The sequence below is a fragment of the Dasypus novemcinctus genome, chromosome 8 (genome assembly GCF_030445035.2).
Source record: "Dasypus novemcinctus isolate mDasNov1 chromosome 8, mDasNov1.1.hap2, whole genome shotgun sequence".
Taxonomy (NCBI): domain Eukaryota; kingdom Metazoa; phylum Chordata; class Mammalia; order Cingulata; family Dasypodidae; genus Dasypus; species Dasypus novemcinctus.
Genome location: NC_080680.1, coordinates 98,471,251 through 98,491,258, shown reverse-complemented (window position 1 = coordinate 98,491,258; position 20,008 = coordinate 98,471,251). Strand labels below are relative to the sequence as shown.

Sequence of the window (20,008 nt, the reverse complement as noted above, 5' to 3'; positions counted from 1 at the left end):
AATCACTGCCCCTTTTAAGGCATTCAACTGATTGAATAAAGTGTCACTCATTGCTGATGGCACACTCCCTGACTGATGTAGATGTAATCAGCTATCTATGCAGTAAAGTGACTGGTGACTAAAGTCCATAAATATTCTTGTATTACAATTAGCCCAGTGCTTGACCAAACAACTGGACACAACTAACTGGTGGAGTTGACACATTAGCCTAACCATCACAGACAATAATCTAAATCAGCTCTATCAGCTTTCCTTGGATTACCTCTTGGAGAATGGTACAACTTTTTCCTTCTCCCCATTTACCCTAACTAAAATCACAAAAGTTAGCCTCAACTCCTCACTTTCCTTCACTCACCCAGACATCCAGTTGGTTACCAAGTCCTAGTGATGAAACACCAAGAGCTCTCAAACTGGACTCCTTTCATCTCCATTGCCCTGACCTTGAACTAGTCTCATTCTGGGCTATTGCAATAGTTTCCTCACTGGCCTTCTGTGTCTACCCTTGACAGAGTTGCAAATCTTACTGTGCCACTCTTGTATCAAGATATATACACTGTCCTCCAGGTTGTGAATCCTGCCTACCATTTTAATCCTTCTATCCCACACACAGCATTTAGGCTGGCTCTAGTTAACTTTCCTGTGGTTTCCCCAAGCACCATGTTTTCTCCTGCTTCCATACCTTTGCATGTGCTGTCCTGTCTGCCTGAAATGTCTTCTCCTTTTCCTCCCCCACCTGCCTAATTCCAATGTGTCATTCAATACCAAGGTTAGGGACCCTGTCTTATACAAAGCCTCTCTTCTCAGGGACCTACCACTCAGGGTTAGTTCTCAGGCATAGCGCTCTTCACACACTTTTGTAAGTTCCAGGTGTCTCCTTCCAGGCAGTAGTGGGGCCTCCATCTCTGTCCCAGCACCTGGCCTAGGGCCCATCTAGCACAAAACAGGTTTGTTAATAAATGCAGTGTCTGCTGTTTGTGCCAATTATGTAGAAATCCACTTTCTACAGTGGTCAGTAGATTATGACAGTTCCCCAGTTTTTGTAATTTAAGCCAGGGTGGGCCAGGCTCCAGGGTTGGGGGCATGGTAGGACTATGGAAGACCCAGAGGTTGCTGCCTTCTAGAAGCAGATCCAGGAACAAACTTGTTCTGGCAAGAAAAGCAATATTTTTGTGGATATGTATGTGGGGAATTTTTGTTTTGTTTTTATTTTGAAGTTTGTTTTCTGCTGGGAGAGGGAGGGTAGGGCAGTGGAATAACCATTTCTTTTCTAGGAAATTGGATAAGACAAAAATGTTCAAAGAAGACAGCAAAAATCATTTGTGTGTCTATCATTTAGAGAAAGAACCTAAGAAAATGTTAACATATTGATGAGTTTATCTTCATATTTTTCTGTCATGCAGTCATGGATAGTCCCATTTTCAATAATTCTTTTTTTTTTTTTTTTAAAGATTTATTTATTTATTTAATTCCCCCCCCTCCCCTGGTTGTTATTTGCTGCGTCTTGTTTCTTTGTCCGCTTCTGTTGTCGTCAGCGGCACTGGAAGTGTGGGCGGCACCATTCCTGGGCAGGCTGCTCTTTCTTTTCACGCTGGGCGGCTTTCCTCACGGGCGCACTCCTTGCGCGTGGGGCTCCCCCACACGGGGGACACCCCTGCGTGGCATGGCACTCCTTGCGCGCATCAGCACTGCGCATGGCCAGCTCCACACGGGTCAAGGAGGCCCGGGGCCTGAACCGCGGACCTCCCATATGGTAGATGGACACCCTAACCACTGGGCCAAAGTCCGTTTTCCTCAATAATTCTGTCATGTTAGCCTTGAGTTACTTATTGGATTGTGTGTCCTGACTTGATTTGTCTAATACAGTCCCCAGAGTTTAGAAGAAAAGAGTAAATTTTAAAAATCAGGTGATCTTCAGGGCAGGCTTTGAGCTGGGTTTTGAAGAATAGTTTTGTGAGAATGGATCATTATTGTTTGGATGGATATAATGGTTTGTTATATTTTTATACTTCAGAAGAACAGAAGTATCAGAATGTCTTGGTGAAGTGCTGACAATACAGTAATCTTTGTTATATAAAAAAAGAAAAAAACAACTTGCATTATACATTGTGCATATTACATACCTATTGTCAACAGTAGAGCCCATGTTGAATAAAAAGTAACAGGAGACTTTGAATGTAATCAAAGGTAGCTGCTGTTCATATCCCATCTCATATAAGAAAATCATGATGCATCTTTTTAGTAATTGGGCTATAAGTACCTACATTGTCTACATTTAAAATCTTTTAATGTATGTGATTTTTTGTGTGTGTTTTTTATTTTTAGAGATTTCATCGATGGAAATGTTGAGAGTCTTATTACTAAACTAGAAATAGAAAAATCACTCAAACACCATGAAGATATTGTGGAGGAAATTGAGTGCATTGAAAAGACCCTTCTTAAACGCCGCATAGAGCTCAGGGAAGCAGACCGGCTCTTAGCAGAGGCTGAGAGTGAACTTTCATGCACAAAAGAGAAAGTATGTCCTGTTATAGTTTGGGGTGTGGGGTCAGTGGGTAAGACAGCTTACTGTCATTGACATGAAGGTTTAGAAAGAGAAGGTGTTGTTAAGGTGGGTTCCAGGCTGGTCTCTGCTAATTAAAGGAGCTGTGAGAAATTGGGAAGTCATTTAAGTCATCTGAGCTTTGCTTTCCTTATCTATAAATTGAGGCGAAGGATACCTGTTTCATACGGCTGTTCAATGTGAATTAAATGACATAACATGGCAAGTGGATGTGACTCAAGTGATAGGGCTTCTGCCTACCATATGGGAGGACCAGGGTTTGATCCCTGGGGCCTGCTGGTAAGAAAGAAAAAGAGAAAGCATTCCTGTGTGGCGAGCCAGTGCCCACATGGCAAGCTGAGTGTCTGCGCAGTGAATCGAGTACACATGTGAGTACCCGCGTGGTGAGCCGAGTGCCTGCACGGTGAGCCTACATGCGAGTGCCCACATGGTGAGCCAGTGCCCATGTGGTGAGCTGAGTGCCCACATGATGAGCCAGTGCCCATGCAAGTGAGTCACGCAGTAAGATGACGAGGCAACAAAAAGAAGGGGAGAGTCAAGGTGAAGCGCAGCAGAAACCAGGAACTGAGGTGGCACAAATGACAGGGAACCTCTGTCCACATCAGAGGTCCCTAGGATCAAATCCTGGTGAATCTTAGAGGAGAAAAATGAGAAGACAAAAAGAGAACTAGATACAGAAGGTCACATAGCAAATGGACACAGACAGCAAAAAACAGCAGGGTGGGGGAGGTGTGGGGGGGTGGAAATGACATAACATGCTTAAAGCTCCTGAAATCATTTAGTTCCCATTACACTCCTACTTCCTTATCCTTTTTTTTCCCCTTATATTCTTATAAAGCTATCATAAACCTCACAAGACTCCTAGTCTTACTTTTTTCTCCAAGTTAGTAGAGATAAAAATTTCAAATTTTTTTTTGTCTGAGACAGTATTCTTTAGACTACAGCATAGAATGACGTAGGGGAGGCAAGGAAGCTAACTTTCTTTGAGCCCCCACCATGGCCACACATTGGCCTGGTTTATAAATGCCACTTTATTTAACCCTTTTGCAATCTTATAAAGATGGTGTTAGCCCAGTTTACAGTTGAAGCTCAATGATACTGGTAAGTGGCCCGGATCATACAGTTGAAGTTCTGCCTCACCAAGAGAACTTTTTTAGTTAGATGAGAATTCTAAGACAAAAAAAAGTCCCTTACCCACATGAAACATCTCAGGAACTAACACTTTTATATGGTTATTTCAACATGGATCTATTTATATAATTAGAAATTTATTACCCAGAGACTGACATGAGTGATTTGTCATTAAATAAATTATTTGAGTGATGGCTTTAATAAGAATGGAAAAGTTTCCTTATCACTTTTCAGACGAACGGTTCCCTCTGCTGTCGCATATTAGATTACCATGAGAGAAAATAAGTGGGAAGGACTACAGAAAATCCTATCACTGGTATTTAAAAGAAAATTGATTGTATCAGTAGTAGGCAAAGTAGTAACTGGTTTAGCAATAAGCTTTTCCCTCTCCTTCCTCCCAAAATGACTCAGGGAGGCAACCTGGTAGGGAGCAGGAAGAGGGAGGAAGTAGCTGTGTTTTGTAAGTAATGTACAGGCTTGTTAAAACCTGACATAGAAAGAGACAAAAAACTACGTAGAAATGTGTGTTTTAGAATACATAGTGAGGTTTTTTGGTCCAGTGCTTTGCTGATGAAACTGACAGAAACCAGCTGTTTGAAACTGAAGAAGTATGGTAAAATATTCAGCCCTTTTGCAGGTTACCAACCCTTTTGCATCCACACAGGATATTTAATAGTCAAGTTGAATATACAGACATTTCTAACTTTGGTGTAATTGAACAAAACTTGAGTTTATTGGCTGAAGGTGAGTCACTGCTCAAACAAGTGCAAACCAAGGTCTATTTTTTGGACCTTTTGATGACATTGTTTTAAACACTTTTAGGAAGAAAAGAAACCAAGTTGATAAAATATATAGAAAGCAGTTTTACTTTTCAGAAGTATTTAATGTTTTTGTTTCTCAGACATATTAAATCATCTTCAGATTAATGAGTTTTTACTTAACTTGATAATATCTAGGTTATACCAAGAATCTGTATATGGAGGAAGTTTTGGTAAAATCAACTTCATTGCCACCTAATTGGGTAGATATTTTCAATTGGAAAAAATAATACATTAATAATATTACAGCTTATTTTGAAATAAAAAAGATCATCTATGGTCCCACCACCCTCATATGAATATTTTTATTTTTGCCTAGCCATTCTGTCTTTGTTGACACAGATATATTATAGTTTTGCATAGTTGCTTTCACAGTACTAAACCATTTTACTTTTTTTTTTCAGTAAGCACGTCATTGGCATTCTTTCATGTCACTAGATTGCCGTCTCCTCATTTTAAAGGCTGCACAACATTCCATTGTGTTTATGCATTATCACTTATTGAATCTATTTTTTGTCAAGTTTTATATTATTTCAACATAGAATGAGCATTTTTGTATAGTGGTTCTTTGCTCCTGAATTATTTTTGAGGGTTAGAGAATTGAACTGAATGAGCTTTTTTGTAAGTCTTTCTGTATTGCCTTGCTGTTTTACCAAAAGAGTTGTATCAATTTACACTTCTAATTGTTGTGAGTATTATAACTGAATTGCTTTTAATGAAAGTTTCTTTTCTAGACAAAAAATACTGTTGAGAAGTTTGCTGATGCCAAGAGAAGTTTATTGCAAGCTGAGTCAGATGCTGAGGAGTTAGAAAGGAGAGCTCAGGAAACTGCTCTTAACCTTGTCAAAGCTGATCAGCAGCTAAGGTATGTAGACTCTCTAAGCCATTAATGTATAGAGGATAGTAATCACTTTATGATAAATAATATGATGTTAAGTCTAAGATGTTGGGGGGGAATTAAGTGATGTGTTTTAGATTGCTCCAGGCTGACGCACAAGATTTGGAGCAGCACAAAATGGAACAAGAAGAAATCTTGAAAGAAATAAACAAAGTTATTGCAGCAAAAGACTCAGACTTCCAATGTTTGAATAAGAAGAAAGAAAAACTGACAGAAGAGTAAGTGGGGCCACTGTGGGGCTTCAAGGACTTTGTGCTGGAAGACAGCTTTTGGGTACATTCTCCCTTGGGATCTACTCTAGTGCTGCTCATGCTTTGCAGGCTTCAGAAACTGCAACAAGACATCGAGACTGCAAAACGCAATGAGGACCACCACCTGCAAGTCCTCACAGAATCTGAGACCCTCCTTCAGGCCAAGAAAGCAGAGCTGGAGAAGCTGAAAAGCCAGGTATGGCAACAGGCACTTCAAAAACAAATTCATGCTGCTTTGAAACCTGCATTCATTTTATGATTATAAAAGTAATACATGTTTGATTGTACAAAAAAATTGGAAAATACAAAATAAAAATAAATGAGACATTATATCATATAGGTTAGGAGTATAGAGTCCAACCCATATCTGAATCCAAACTTCATACAGTATGTTACTGAGAAAAATAAGTGAAAAATAAGTGAGATTATTTGTGTTAGGTGTGTTTATGAACACTTGTGTTTATATTTTTAGTCTAAAGTACAACAGTGATCATCTAAGAGGAGGGAATTATGAGTATTTTCTATTTTCCTCATTTGCTTGTCTAGATTTTCTGATTTTTCTGTAAATAACTATGCTTTGCCTTTAAAAATTATAAGTAATTTTTAAATTTACAAAACGAATAAAAATAAATCCCTGCCTAACTGCCATTGTCAACATTGTTATCAAATCAAATAAGGCATTAATATGAAAGTGCTTTGAAAACCATAGCCTGTGGGATAATCATTATTATCATATTGTTGTGGTGGTGGTTTGACTGATTTTAAGTATGTGAACTTAAGGTCTTTATTAGGCATTTCATGCCCCTAACCCCAGCCTGGCCTTCCTGATCTTGAGGCTGGATGTAGCATTAGCTCCTTATTTATCCCTCCAGCCTCCTCACCAGGTATCTTAGGTTTGACTAGTCTCCATCTTAGTACTGAACACTCTATATGGCCTTTATCAAGCTTTGCATTCCTCCCTTTTCTTAATGCAGGTGACAGATCAGCAGCAGGAGATGGCCATCTTGGACAGGCAATTAGGGCATAAAAAGGAAGAGATGCATCTACTTCAGGGAAGCACGGTCCAGGCAAAAGCTGACCTCCAGGAAGCTCTGAGACTAGGAGAAACTGAAATAGCCGAGAAGTGCAGTCATATCAGGGTATGTTTCCCACTAGGTTTCCTTAAGAGTCCTAGGACCATGCTATGGATTTATTTTGAGATTTTTTCATTGGTCCCCACTGAATGCAAACAAAAATTTCCAAGATCTTGACTCCTCCTCTGTAACTTCGGTTTGGTGTACTGTTACCTACTCATGCTATGGCTGTTGTGTGTAGTCCCCCTCAGCTCATGTTCCGGATATGCCCAAGGTTTTCTAATCTCTGGGCCCTTTTTCAAAAGTTTCTTCTCCAGGAATCCCTTTCTCGCTCATCACTAGCCAGCTCCTACATATTTTTCAGAGCCCAACTTCATACTACCTCCCCTAAGAAGATCTCCCTGATTTTTCTCCACCCCAGCAGGAGTTTCTCTCACTTCTGAATTCTATAGCACTCTTGTTTGCATGTTTCCCAGGGCCTTTAGCATTTGTAGCATTGTGTGATAGTGTTTATGTGCCCTGTCATATCTCTCTATGAGATGCTAAGCCCCTTGAGGGTAGGGACCATGTCTGAGTCATGAGTCAGCCTTTTTTTCTCTGTGTGCTTTGCACATAATAAATATTGCCTATAAAGTTAAATGAAGATAGTATGTTAATTTCTTCTACCATACAGGAATATGTTAGTGCAAAATACAGTTCTGTTTCTGACATAAAAGACAAAAATAAGCTTGTTTCCAAATTGGAATTTCTTTGAAATGTGACACTTAATAACAGAGCTGATTTTTAAGTAATTTCTGTTTATAATTTTGTGGACAGGTATGGTTATTTTTAAATTTTTGTTTCCTCCTTTCTGCACAGGAATTAAAATCTTTTCTAGAAGAACTGAGTTTTCAGAAAGGAGAACTGAATGTTCAGATTAGTGAAAAAAAAGCCCAACTTGCACTTATAAAGCAGGAAATTGGAAAAGAGGAAGAAAATCTTCAGGTAGTTGTAGGGCAAATGTCTAAATATAAAACTGGTAAGTTTAAAGGAAAACAATCACATGAACTTTTTTTTTTTTTTTTTTTTTTAATTTTTTTATTTTTTATTGACTTTGTAACAATATTACATTAAAAATATATATGTGAGGTCCCATTCAACAATCACATGAACTTTATAAGCATAAAGTTTGAGGTTAGAAAATGTCTGTTAGAAAATGTCACATAAAAATGCAAATGGTCAAATAAACTATTAGTAAGCAAAGGAAAGCAAAGTTTTAAAAGAATATGATATTTTTATCATTTAAATCAGTAAGGTTTATTTTAAAAGCAAAATAATAATATTCATTGCCTAATGAAAGAAGAACAATTATAGGCTGTTGACTGAAGTGTCAATTGAAAAAAATCTTCCTATTTCAAGACTCTTAAAATTGACACTTGTAGAACCTCTGAGCCCATTTCTAGTTATCTAGAGAGGGCAACATTTATGTGCATTGCAGCAATATTAATAATGGCAAAATTTTGAAGCAATTTAAATAACCAGTTTAAAACCTTATTTTTAATAACATTTAATGACCATGCAAAAATGCTTATGAGAAGAATGAAAAAACTGATTATGCAGTAAAACTCATTTTATTTTAAAAAATATATATGTGTGTGTGCGCACGCGCACGCACCAGAAAGGCAAACCATCAAAATGCTCTGGTAATAGTGATTACCTTTGGGATAAGGCTTATCTACATTTTCTTCTTTTATACTTTTATTTCTGTTTTCCAAATCTACAATGAGCAAGTTCTTTCAAAATTAGGAAAAAAATGCTCACTTTTAAATATCTGTTTTAAGGGCTAAAAATTGTTCTGTAAATCTAGGTTTATATTTTAAAGCATTTCCCATTATTTTGATTCTTTTTATTAATATAAAAATGTGGGGGAAATGATTTTAGAACAAATCTTTGTAACTTTTTGTTAAAATATTTTCTTATAAATTAATATTTTAAAATACTCTTAAAGGGATTTTTTTCCATTAAAATAATTAGGTATCTGATTGATAATGTTTATTGTTTCTTATATCAGTCAATACCATTATTTTTCTGTTTCATTTTGTAAATGTTTCCAAGTTCATTTAGAAGCTTAGACTATGCTTTGTTTCTGTCTGTTAGAACTCAAGAATATTCTGGACATGTTGCAACTTGAAAACAATGAACTGCAAGGGTTGAAGCTACAGCATGATCAAAAGCTGTCTGAGCTAGAAAAGACTCAGGTTGAAGTGCTAGAGGTAATGAATAAAGCTGTTGTACCCTTAGCAAACTAGTCTTTCTCTTTTAGGATGTCTGAGTCCTCTTTTATCTAATTTAGGAGAAACTGGAGTTAGAGAATTTGCAGCAGACAGCCCAGCGACAGAGAGGGCAAATAGAGTGGCAAAAGCAGCTCCTTGAGAAGGACAAACGAGAAATAGAGCAAATGGCCGCTGAGACCCAAGCATTACAAGCACATATTCAGTCTTTGACCAAACAAAAGGAAGATCTTGAAGAGAAATGTGACAGTTGTGAAAAGAAGTTGGCACAAACTAAAAGGTGAGAACAGGAACAAATAAGCTTGCAGAATCACTTCTTGAAGGCTAAAACATTTTTTTTAAATTTAATAGACAAAGTAATTTAAACTATAAAAAATTGGAAAATACTGAAAAGGAGAAAAAAACAAAATCACTCCACTGACTCAGTATCATTTTACAGTTTACCAATTGCATTTCTCTGTGAATTAACTTACAGGTTTTTTTCCTTATAATTGTTATTCTAATAACATATATACAACCTAAAATTTCCCTGTTTTTTAACCACATTCACATATATAATTCAGTGCTGTTAATTATTTTCACAGTGTTGTGTTACCACCACCACCATCTATTACCAAAACTTTTTACAATCAACCCAAATAGAAATTCTGTACAATTTAAGCATTAACACCCCATTCCCTACTCTCCCAACCCAGTCCCTGATAACGTATATAAGTGGTATCTCATTAAAATTTAAAACTTTTGTGCCTCAAAGGACTTTATAATGAAAGTGAAAATACAACCTACACAATGGGAAAAAATATTTAGAAACCATAGATCCAATAAAGGTTTAATATCCAGCATCTGTAAAGAAATACTTCAATTCAGTAATAAAAAGACAAGCCAATTTAAAAATGGGCAGAAGACTTGAATAGGTATCTCTCCAAAGAAGATAAACGAATGGGCAGAAAGCACATGAAAAGATGCTCAACATCCTTACCCATCAGGGAAATGCAAATCAAAACTGCAATGAGATACCAATTTACATTCATTAGAATGGCTGCTAATGGGAAACCAATGTGCCCTGCTTCCCACACGGGAGGTCCTGGGTTCAATCTCTGGCCCCTGGTACCACAAAAAAAAAAAAAGAAGATTCAGGTTCCCAAAGCTTTGGGATCCTTTTGTGTAATGCAGCCTACTTTATGTACAAGTGATTCTCTTCATATCATCTAGTGGGAACCAGGTCTTTGAGAATGGTGCAAATGCTGATACTCTGGCTAGAACCATGAGTAATAATTTATGTTTGTCTTTGACCCAAGAGTCTCATTCCTTCTAAAATGTCTATGAAACCAAAGCCAGCTAACTTACAGATTGCAAGTTGAGTAAAATCCCAATTTATTCCATGGCAATAATACCCTTCCTAAACTCTGACTCTGTAAAGGAAGTCTTATCCATTAATAGAAAGGGAATATGGCTTATCCATTTTATAATATTCTCAAATAACACCTTCTAATATATTTGTCTAAATCAGAAGAGTAAAAGGAAATTGTTACTAAAGCACAGCCAATAAATGTAATCCTTTGCCATTGTCCTTCTTGCTTTAAATCACTTGAAATGTGTTTTCTTTCTTCTGGTTCATCTATTTTTAATCTTGTGTGGATAAACTGGTAAATCCCATCTTTTAAGTCCATTGTGAAGGATATAAATAAAATGGGTTCTCAGACAATTTTGTAAAGTATCAGTTGGCTATAGATGTGTATTTCTGAACTATCAATTTGATTCCATTGATCTATATAACTGTCCTTGTGCCTGTTTTGACAACTGTAGCTTTGCAGTAAGTTTTAAAGTCAGGAAGTGTGAGCCCTCTAATTGCATTCTTTCTCAAGACAGTTTTGGCAATTTGGGGCACCTTACCCTTCCATGTACATTTGATAATTGGCTTTTCCATGTCTTTAAAGTAAACTGTTGGAATTTTTATTTGGATTGTATTAAATCTGTAAATTATTTTGGGTAGAACTGACATCTTGACAATATTTAGTCTTCTAATCTGTAAGCATAGAATGTTGTGACAGTTTGGGTCTTTTTGTGGACCCTAGAAAGGACCATGTCCTTGGAGCTAATCCATCTCTGTGGGTGTGGGACCCTTTGGTTGGATTGGATTCAGTTGGGGGGGTGGAGGGTGGGCCTTTGATTGGATAACTTCAGTGAGACATGACCTAGGGTGGATCTTGGTCCTCTTACCAGAGTCCTTTATAAATGGAGGACTGAAAGTAGAGACATGAAGAAAGAAAGCCTCAGAGGAAGAGGAGAGGTTCCAGAGGCTAGAGGCTGGAATCAGCAAAGCACAGAGGCATGAGAAAAGGCCCCCAAAGGGCTAGGTCCATGAGCAGCTTGAAGCTGAAGAGACAAGGCCCAGCAGAGATGGGAAAAATGAGCAGACCAGCGTTTTACCCTGCTAGGTGCCTCATTGTCCACAGCTGTAACTTGGCAAGGCAGCATCTCTTGATGATGCCTTGATTTACTTGAGTTCTTCTAGTAAAGTTTTGTAGTTTTTCATGTATAAGTCCATTACATACTTAAATATATTCTTAGATATTTGATTCTTTTAGTTGCTATTGTAAATGGACTTATTTTCTTTATTTCCTCCTCAGATTGCTCTTTACTAGTGTATAGAAACAGTACTGATTTTTGGGTGTTTCTTTTGTACCCCGTCACTTTCTTTATTAGTTCTAGGAGCTTTGTTATAGATTTTTCGGTACTTTCTATACATTGGATCATGTCATCTGCAAATAGTGAAGTTTTATTTCTTTTTCAGATTGGATGCCTTTTATTTCTTTTGCTTAATTGCTCTGGCTAGAACTTCCAGCACAGTGTTGAATAACAGTGATGACAGTGGACATCCTTGTTCCAGATTTCAGAAGGAAATCTTTCAGCCTTTCACTATTGAGTATGCTTTTAGCTATAGGTTTTTCATATATGCCCTTTATCATGTTGAAGCAGTTTCCTTCTATTCCTATTTTTCTAAGTTTTTATCAAGAAAGGATGCTAGATTTTGTCAAATGCCTTTTTTGCATGAGTTGAAATGATTAAGTGGTTTTTTTCCCCCTTCATTTTGTTAATGTGGTGTATTACATTATTGATTTTCTTAAGTAGAACCACCTTTGCATACCTGGGATAAACGCCACTTTGTTGTGGTGCATAATTCTTTTGATGTGCTATTGTATTTGTTGATGTGATAGTATTTTCTTGAGGAAATTTTGCATCTATATTCATAAGAGAAATGAGTCTAATTTTCTTTTCTTGTGTACTTTTTATCTCACTTTGGTATTATAGTGGTGGTGGTCTCACTGAATGAGTTAGGTTGCCAAAGGTCTGCTGATACAAAATACCAGAACTCTCTTGGCTTTTATAAAGGGTTTTATTTGGGATAAAAGCTTATAGTTCCAAGACCATGAAAAGTCCAAACCAAGGCACCATCAGAGATGCTTTCTTCCCAAAGTAAGCTGCTGTTGGTTCTGGTGTGTTGCCAAGTGGTGAAGCTAGATGGCTACTGATCTTTACCCAGGTTTCAGCCTTCCCCTCTGGGCTTACCCTTTCCCCCCTTTTTTTTTTTTCAAGATTTATTTTATTTATCTATCTCCCTCCCCCACTTTATTGTTTGCACCTGCTGTATGCTCTCTGTATCCATTCCTGTGTGCTCTCTATGTCTACTCATCTTCTCCTTAGGAGGCCCAGGGAACCAAACCTGGGACCTCCCATGTGTGAGAGCAGTGTTCAATCACTTGAGCCACCTCAGCTCCCTGGTTTGTTGTCTCTCATTGCCTTTCCTCTTTGTGTCTCTTTGTTGCATCATCTTGTTGTGTCAGCTTGCCACACCTACCTCCAGGAGGTAGGTCACACCACTTCCAGGAGGCACCAAGAACTGGACCCAGGACCTCCCATGTAGTAGGTGGAAGCCCATTCACTTGAGCCACATCTGCTTCCCACACCCTTTCCTCTTGAGCTGCTCCATGGCCCAGCCTCTTGGGGCTTTGCACTTAAGTGATCCTATAGGCCTTTCTCTCCTAGCATAAGATTTGTTTTTTTCAGGCCTCCTGTATCATCTCTGCTGGTCTGCTGTCTTCCCATATTCATCTGTAAGCTATCAGGTAAATGGTTCACCTCTCCCTGGGGCATCAGCTGTTTGATCCTTCTCCTTTCTGTGACATGGCAAGATAAAAAATGACAGAAATCTCTCTTCCTGTGTCTGAGTCAGTCTTTCTCTGTGTTTTCATTTATAGCAAATCGAGCAAAAGAACAGAGACTCAACCTGAGGCATACCTCACTGATGTAGTCCAATCCAAAGCCCTAAAGTTATCAAGTAATCTAACCGAAGTCCCTCCAGTGAATTTAATCAAAGGGAATCACACCCAGAGGACTGAATTCGTTTACAAACATAACTTTCTTTTTTTGGGATTCAAAATAATCTCAAACTGCCACAGTAGTGTTCCCTCCTCTTCAAATTTTTGTAAGAGTTTGTGAGCAGGTATTAATTCTAGGAATGTTTGGTAGAATTCACCTGTGAAGCCATCTGGTCCTGGGCTTTTCTTTGTTGGGAGGTTTTTGATGATTTATTCAATCTCTACTTGTAATTGGTCTGTTGAGATCTTTTATTTCTTCTAGACTCAGTGTATCTTGTTCGTGTTTTTCTAAGAGTTTGTCCAATTCATCTAGGTTCTCTAATTTGTTGGCATACAGTTCTTCATCATATCCTCTTATGTTGTTTTTTTTTAAATTTATTTATTTTTTGTCTTTTTTTTAAAAAGATACATAGATCACACAAAATGTTACATTAAAAAATATAAGAGGTTCCATATATACCATACCCCACCCCCCTCTCCTCGCACATCAACAACCTCTTTCATCATTGTGGCACATTCATTGCATTTGGTGAATATATTTGGAGCACTGTTGCACCGCATGGATTATAGTTTGCATTGTAGTTTACACTCTCCCCCAGTCCATTCAGTGGGTTATGGCAGGATATCTAATGTCCAGCATCTGTCCCCGCAATGTAATTTAGGACAATTCCAAGTCCCAAAAATGCCCCCATATCACATCTCTTCTTCCCTCTTCCTGCCCTCAGCAACTACCGTGGCCACTGTCTCCACATCAATGATATAATTTCTTTCATTGCTTGAGTCACAATAGTAAGAATACCAATAAGTCCACTCTAATCTATATTTTATTCCTCCATCCTGTGGACCCTGAGATGATGACGTCCACTTCTCCTCTAAATCGAGAGGGGGCTTAGATCCCACATGGCTGATGGATGCAGTTTTCCTGTGTAGGCACTCTTGGTTCCCTGATGTGGTGGTCATAGTATACTCTTTTGAACCTTTTTATTTCTGTGAGGTCAGTAGTAATGTCCCCACTCTCATTTTTTATTTATTTGCATCTTCTCTTTTTTGTTTGTTGGTCTTTCTAAGGGTTTGTCAATTTGTTGATCTTTTTAAAGACCCAACTTCTGGTGCTGTTTAATGCAATTTTTTTTTAATTCTCTATTTCATTTATTTTTGTTCTAATTTTTGTTATTTCTTTCCTTCTACTTGCTTTGGTTTGGTTTGCTGTTCTTTTTCTAGTGCCTTCAGATGTGCAGTTAGGTCTTTGATTTTAGCTCTTCTTTTTTAATATAAGTAGGGCAGGGGCTCTTAACAAGGGGTCTGTGAGCTTAAATTGAAATTTTAAAAAAAAACAGTCTTGTGGGGACATGTTGGTGTGGGTGTGATATATTTATTAAATAATACACAGTATAGTGTGGACTTAGTAAGGGGTCCTTGGTTTTTACCTGACTGGCAAAGGGGTCCGTGGAACAAAAGAAGGTTAAGAACCCCTGGTTTACAGTTATAGTTTCCTGCTCAGCACTGCCTTTGCTGCATCCCATAAGTTTGGTTGTGTTCTCATTTTCATTTGTCTCAAAATATTTACTGATCTCCCTTATAATTTCTTCTTTGACCCATTGATTGTTGAAGAGTATGTTATTCAACTTTAATATATTTGTGAATTTTCCAGTTCTCTGTCTGTTACTGATTTCCACCTTCATTCTATTGTGGTCAGAGGAGATGCTTTGTATAATTTCAATCTTTTAAAATTTAACAACACTTGTTTTGTAACCCAACATGTGATCTCTTCTGGAGAACGAGCCATGTGCACTTGAGAAGAATGTATGTCCTGCTTTTTGGGGTACAGTATTCTGTATATGTCTGTTAGGTCTAGGTCACTAATCATATATTCAAGTTCTTTGTTTCTTTATTGATCTGTCTAGATGTGCTATCTATTGATGAGAGTAATGTACTGAAGTCTCCAACTGTTGTTGTAGAGATGTCTCTTTCTCCCTTCAGTTTTGCCAAAGTTTGTCTCATGTATTTTGGGATAGGTGCATAAATATTTATGATTGTTATTTCTTCTTGGTGGCTTGACTGTTTTATTAATATATGTGTCCTTCTTTGTTTCTTATAACAGCTTTTGATGTAAAATCTTATTTTATCCAGTATTAGGATAGCTACCCCAGGTTTTTTGTTTGGTTTTTTTTTGGCTATTTGCATAGATTATCTTTTTCCATTCTTATACTTGCAACCTATTTGTGACTTTGGATCTCAGGTTAGTCTCTTGTAAACAACCTATAGTTGAATTGTGCTTTTTTTATCCTTCCTGCCAATCTTTGTCTTTTCTTTGGGGAGTTTAATTAATTATCTTTCAGTGTTATTACTGTAAAGGCAGTACTTGCTTCAGCCATTTTGTCTTTTGGGTTTTTATATGTCTTTTTTTCCTCTCTTTTCCTTTATTGCAACCTCCTTTTCTGTATAGTTGATCTTTTGTGATGTATCTGACTGTTCCCTTGGTCATTTCTGTTTCTGTATTTTTAAAAATACTTTCTTGGATTACCCTGGTGTTTGTATTATACAACCTATACCTATAACTATTTTGAAAAGATACCAACTTAGCTTCAAAAGCATACGTGTTTTCTTCTCTCATATCCCTGTTTCCACTCTTTATGTTGTTTCTGTCCCACTTTACCACTTTATTTTTTACTTTTGTTATCAGGAAATAAGGCTTTTCCTTGTTCAGTTGTATTCTAATTCTTATATAAAGAGTACCATTGCATGTTGAGGATACAGTATTTTTGGGTTTTGCATTTACCCTTTTAGTTACTCTTACAGATGATTTTCATTTCTTCACACTACTCCAAGCCACTCTCTCCTGTCTTTTTCTTTCAACCTGTAGAACTTTGATAATTCTTGTGGGGCATGTCTTTTGTTGATGAACTCTTTTTCTGTATTTTAAACTCTTCTCCCACTTTTTTTAAAATGAAATTTCTGTTTAAAGTTACCAATAGCTCTTTTTTTCTAAAGATTTATTTTTTATTTATTTCTCCCCCCACCCCCCACCCCAGTTGTCTGTTCTCTTTGTCCATTCGCTGTGTGTTCTTCTGTGTCCACTTCTATTCTTGTCAGTGGCACCAGGAATCTATGTATCTTTTTGTTGCTCCATCTTGCTATGTCAGCTCTTCATGTGTGCGGCTCCTCTCCTGGGCAGGCTGAACTTTCTTTCGTGCTGAGCAGCTCTCCTTATGGGGTGCACTCCTTGTGCATGGGGCTCCCCTATGCAGGGGACACCCCTGCATGGCAGGGCACTCCTTATGCGTATCAGCACTGCGCGTGGGCCAGCTCCACACGGGTCAAGGAGGCCCTGGGTTTGAACGATGGACCTCCCATGTGGTAGGCAGATGCTCTATCTGTTGAGCCAAGTCTGCTTCCTTCTCCCATTTTTGAAGGACAGTTTTGTTGTATGAAAAGTCGGGGACTTGTAGTTGTTCTCTTTCAGTACCTTAAATATATCATACCTCTGCTTTCTTGCCCCCATGGTTTCTGATGAGAAATCGGCATTTACTCTTATTGAGGATCGCTTGCATGTGATAAATTACTTTCCTCTTGCTGATTTCAGAATTCCATCTATCTTTGGCACTTTATATTCTGATTAGTGTGTGTCTCAGAGCTGGTATATTAGGATTTATTCTGTTTGGAGTACATTGTGCTTCTTGGCCTATATATTTATGCCTGTCATAAGAATTGGGAAATTTTTGGCCATTATTTCCTCAAATATTTTTTCTTCCCCTTTTCCCGTCTTTCTTCTTTTGGAACAGCCATGATGCATATGTTTGTACACTTTATGATGTTACCAAAGTCCCTGAGACACTGCTTAATTTTTTTCTATGTTTTTCTCTTATTTGTTCTTCTGACTGTATGATATTGATTGTCCTGTCTTCATATTCACTGATTCTTTCTTCTGCCTATTCAGATCTGCTGTTGTATGCCTCTAGTGTATTTTTAATCGCTGTTATTGTACCTTTCATCCCCATAATTTCTGTTATGCTTCTTTTTGAACTTTTGAATTCTTCTTTTTGTCACACCTTGTCTTTTTTTTTTTTTTTTTTTGTGGCCCTGGGCCAGGGAATGAACCTTTTATGTGGGAAACTGGCACTCAATCACTGAGCCACATCAGCTTCCTGGGTGTTTTTGTTTTGTTTTGTTTTTTTGGCTCGCTGTTTGTTTCTGTTTTCCTTAGGAGGCACTGGGGACTGAATCCGGACCTCTCATGTGGGAAGCAGGCACCCAACTGCTTGAGCCACATCTGCTCCCTTGGTGTGTATGTGTGTGTATATATATTTTAGGAGGTACTGGGATTGAATCCAAGACCTCATACATGGGAAGCAGGTGCTCAGTCCTTGAGCTACATCCACTCCCCAATGAGAGGTTTGGTTTTTTAGGAGATGCCAGGGATCAAACCTGGGGCCTTGCTCATTGGAAGCAGGCACTCAACCACTTGAGCTACATCCACTCTGTCTTCTTAATATCCTTTTCTTTTTTTTTTAAGATTTATTTATTTATTTCTCTCCCCTTCCCCCCTCCACCCCACCCCAGGGTCTGTTCTCTGGGTCTATTTGCTGCATCTTCTTTGTCTGCTTCTGTTGTTGTCAGCGGCATGGGCATGGGAATCTGTGTTTCTTTTTGTTGCGTCATCTTGTTCTGTCAGCTCTCCGTGTGTGTGGCACCATTCCTGGGCAGGCTGCACTTTCTTTCGTGCTGGGCGGCTCTCCTTATGGGGCGCACTCCTTGCGCGTGGGGCTCCCCTCCCTGCGTGGCAGGGCACTCCTTGCCTGCTCAGCACTGCGCATGGGCCAGCTCCACACAGGTCAAGGAGGCCTGGGGTTTGAACTGTGGACCTCCCATGTGGTAGACGGACACCCTAACCACTGGGCCAAGTCCGCCGCCCTTCTTAATATCCTTTAGCTCTGTATCCACCTTTAGTTTCATTGTATCCTTATTTTCCTTCATCTTCTTGAATTGATTTAAGAGATTTGTTTGAACTTCTTTGATTAGTTGTTCCAAATTTGGAGTCACCTCTGAGGTTTTAATTTGTTCCCTTGATTGAGCCACATTTTCCTCTTTCTTAGTATAGCTTGTAATTTTTTGCTGATGTCTGGACATCTGATTATTTTCATGTGTTAACTCTGAAGGTCAGTTTCTCCCTCTTATCTTGTGTTTATTGTAGATTGGCTTTGTTTTAAGGCTCCTCTTTGGGGCTTGGTCCAACTTATCCAGGACACAGTAACCTGTGTTTAACTGTTTCGATTTTCTCAGCTCTTTTGTATGTGATTCTTGCCCTGGATATGCAGTACAATTTTTTAAATTTCCTTTTTTTTGTGCAGTTGTTTCACCTCTAGGAGAAAGCTTTTTCACTCTTCCTTTTTCAGGAATCTTGATCTATTCTGTTTGTTTCTGTGCCGAAATTTCTCCCCAGTTCCTATGATTTGTTTAAATTCTCTCCCTCACTCAGTGTCCCCTTTTCATTATACTTTTCATTTCGGGGGCCCATCCTGTTTTATAGCAGTTCCAGTTTCTTCCCTGGGCAACCAGATAGTTCAATCCGGAAAGATCCGTTTTGTGTTTAATTGGTCTAGCAAAGAGACTGGATTAAGTATATCCATCTCTTGCCAACAGTTCTGCTGTGTTCTCTTTTCCTGGGAGCACTTTTGTATGCAGCACTCCTAAGCCACTTGTGTTCCACCTTGGGTCTCTGTGGTTTGGGGTCCCTGAGCCTGAATGTGCATGGGGATCTAACTCTCTGCTATGAGTGGCTCTATATTCTACATGCATGGCAGGAGGATGCTCTCATCTCTGTGCTACTTCCAAGCTATGTGAGACTGAGTGGGGGCTGTGGGGGGAACTGGACTGGAGGGTCTAGATGTTTGTGGAATCTTTCTCCAGTCTCTGTCATACTCCAGAGATCCAAGCAAATGTCCTTTTATTTTAATTTGTATGTGTTTTCCTCCCAAAGTATGCTTGGTTATAAGCTCTTATGGTTTGTTTAATAGAAGAATACATACTAGAATATAGAAATAAATGGAGACATATATCTGATTTGTAAGTTAGAAGATTCAAAATTGTTAAGATTGTTAGTTTTCCCTAAATTGAAGTATAGATTCAAGACAAACCCAGTCAAAATCCCAGCAGGCTTTTTTTTCTCTTTTTCTCCTTTTAGAAATAGACTATCTGATTGTAAGAGTCACAGGGAATACAGTGGACCTAGGAGTAAAATTTAAATTTTTTTAGATATGACATTGAAAGAACTTTGTAAGAGAAGAACAACAATTTATGACTAACACTTTCTGTTTTCAAACCTATTATAAAGCTATAGTTATCAAAACAATGTGGCACTGGTGTGTAAAGATACACAAGATCAATGGAACAGAATAGAGAATCCAGAAATAAGCCCACACACATATAGACAACTGACTTTTGACAAAGATGCAAAGACATTTTTTTTTCAGTGCCTGGAACATTGCTGGAACAATTGAATATCCATAACCAAAACAATGAACCTCGAGCCCTAACTCACAGCACAGACAAAAATTAACTGAAGATAGACCATAAGCATAAATGCAAAAATCTAAATATAAAACGTGTAGGATAAAACTCTGTGACTTTA

General features: G+C 38.2%; 1 protein-coding gene across 2 annotated transcripts in view; it reads left to right on the top strand.

Annotated features, from left to right (window-relative positions):
- CNTRL (centriolin) overlaps nucleotides 1–20,008 on the top strand; it is a 138,409-nt gene that overhangs the window by 105,171 nt on the left and 13,230 nt on the right. For both annotated transcript variants that reach the window (XM_004483561.4, XM_058302462.2), the window contains exons 26-33: nucleotides 2,323–2,515; nucleotides 5,244–5,374; nucleotides 5,485–5,625; nucleotides 5,728–5,854; nucleotides 6,633–6,797; nucleotides 7,590–7,749; nucleotides 8,868–8,983; nucleotides 9,064–9,281. In XM_004483561.4, the coding sequence (XP_004483618.2) occupies nucleotides 2,323–2,515; nucleotides 5,244–5,374; nucleotides 5,485–5,625; nucleotides 5,728–5,854; nucleotides 6,633–6,797; nucleotides 7,590–7,749; nucleotides 8,868–8,983; nucleotides 9,064–9,281 (1,251 nt within the window). The remainder of the gene's footprint in view (nucleotides 1–2,322; nucleotides 2,516–5,243; nucleotides 5,375–5,484; nucleotides 5,626–5,727; nucleotides 5,855–6,632; nucleotides 6,798–7,589; nucleotides 7,750–8,867; nucleotides 8,984–9,063; nucleotides 9,282–20,008) is intronic.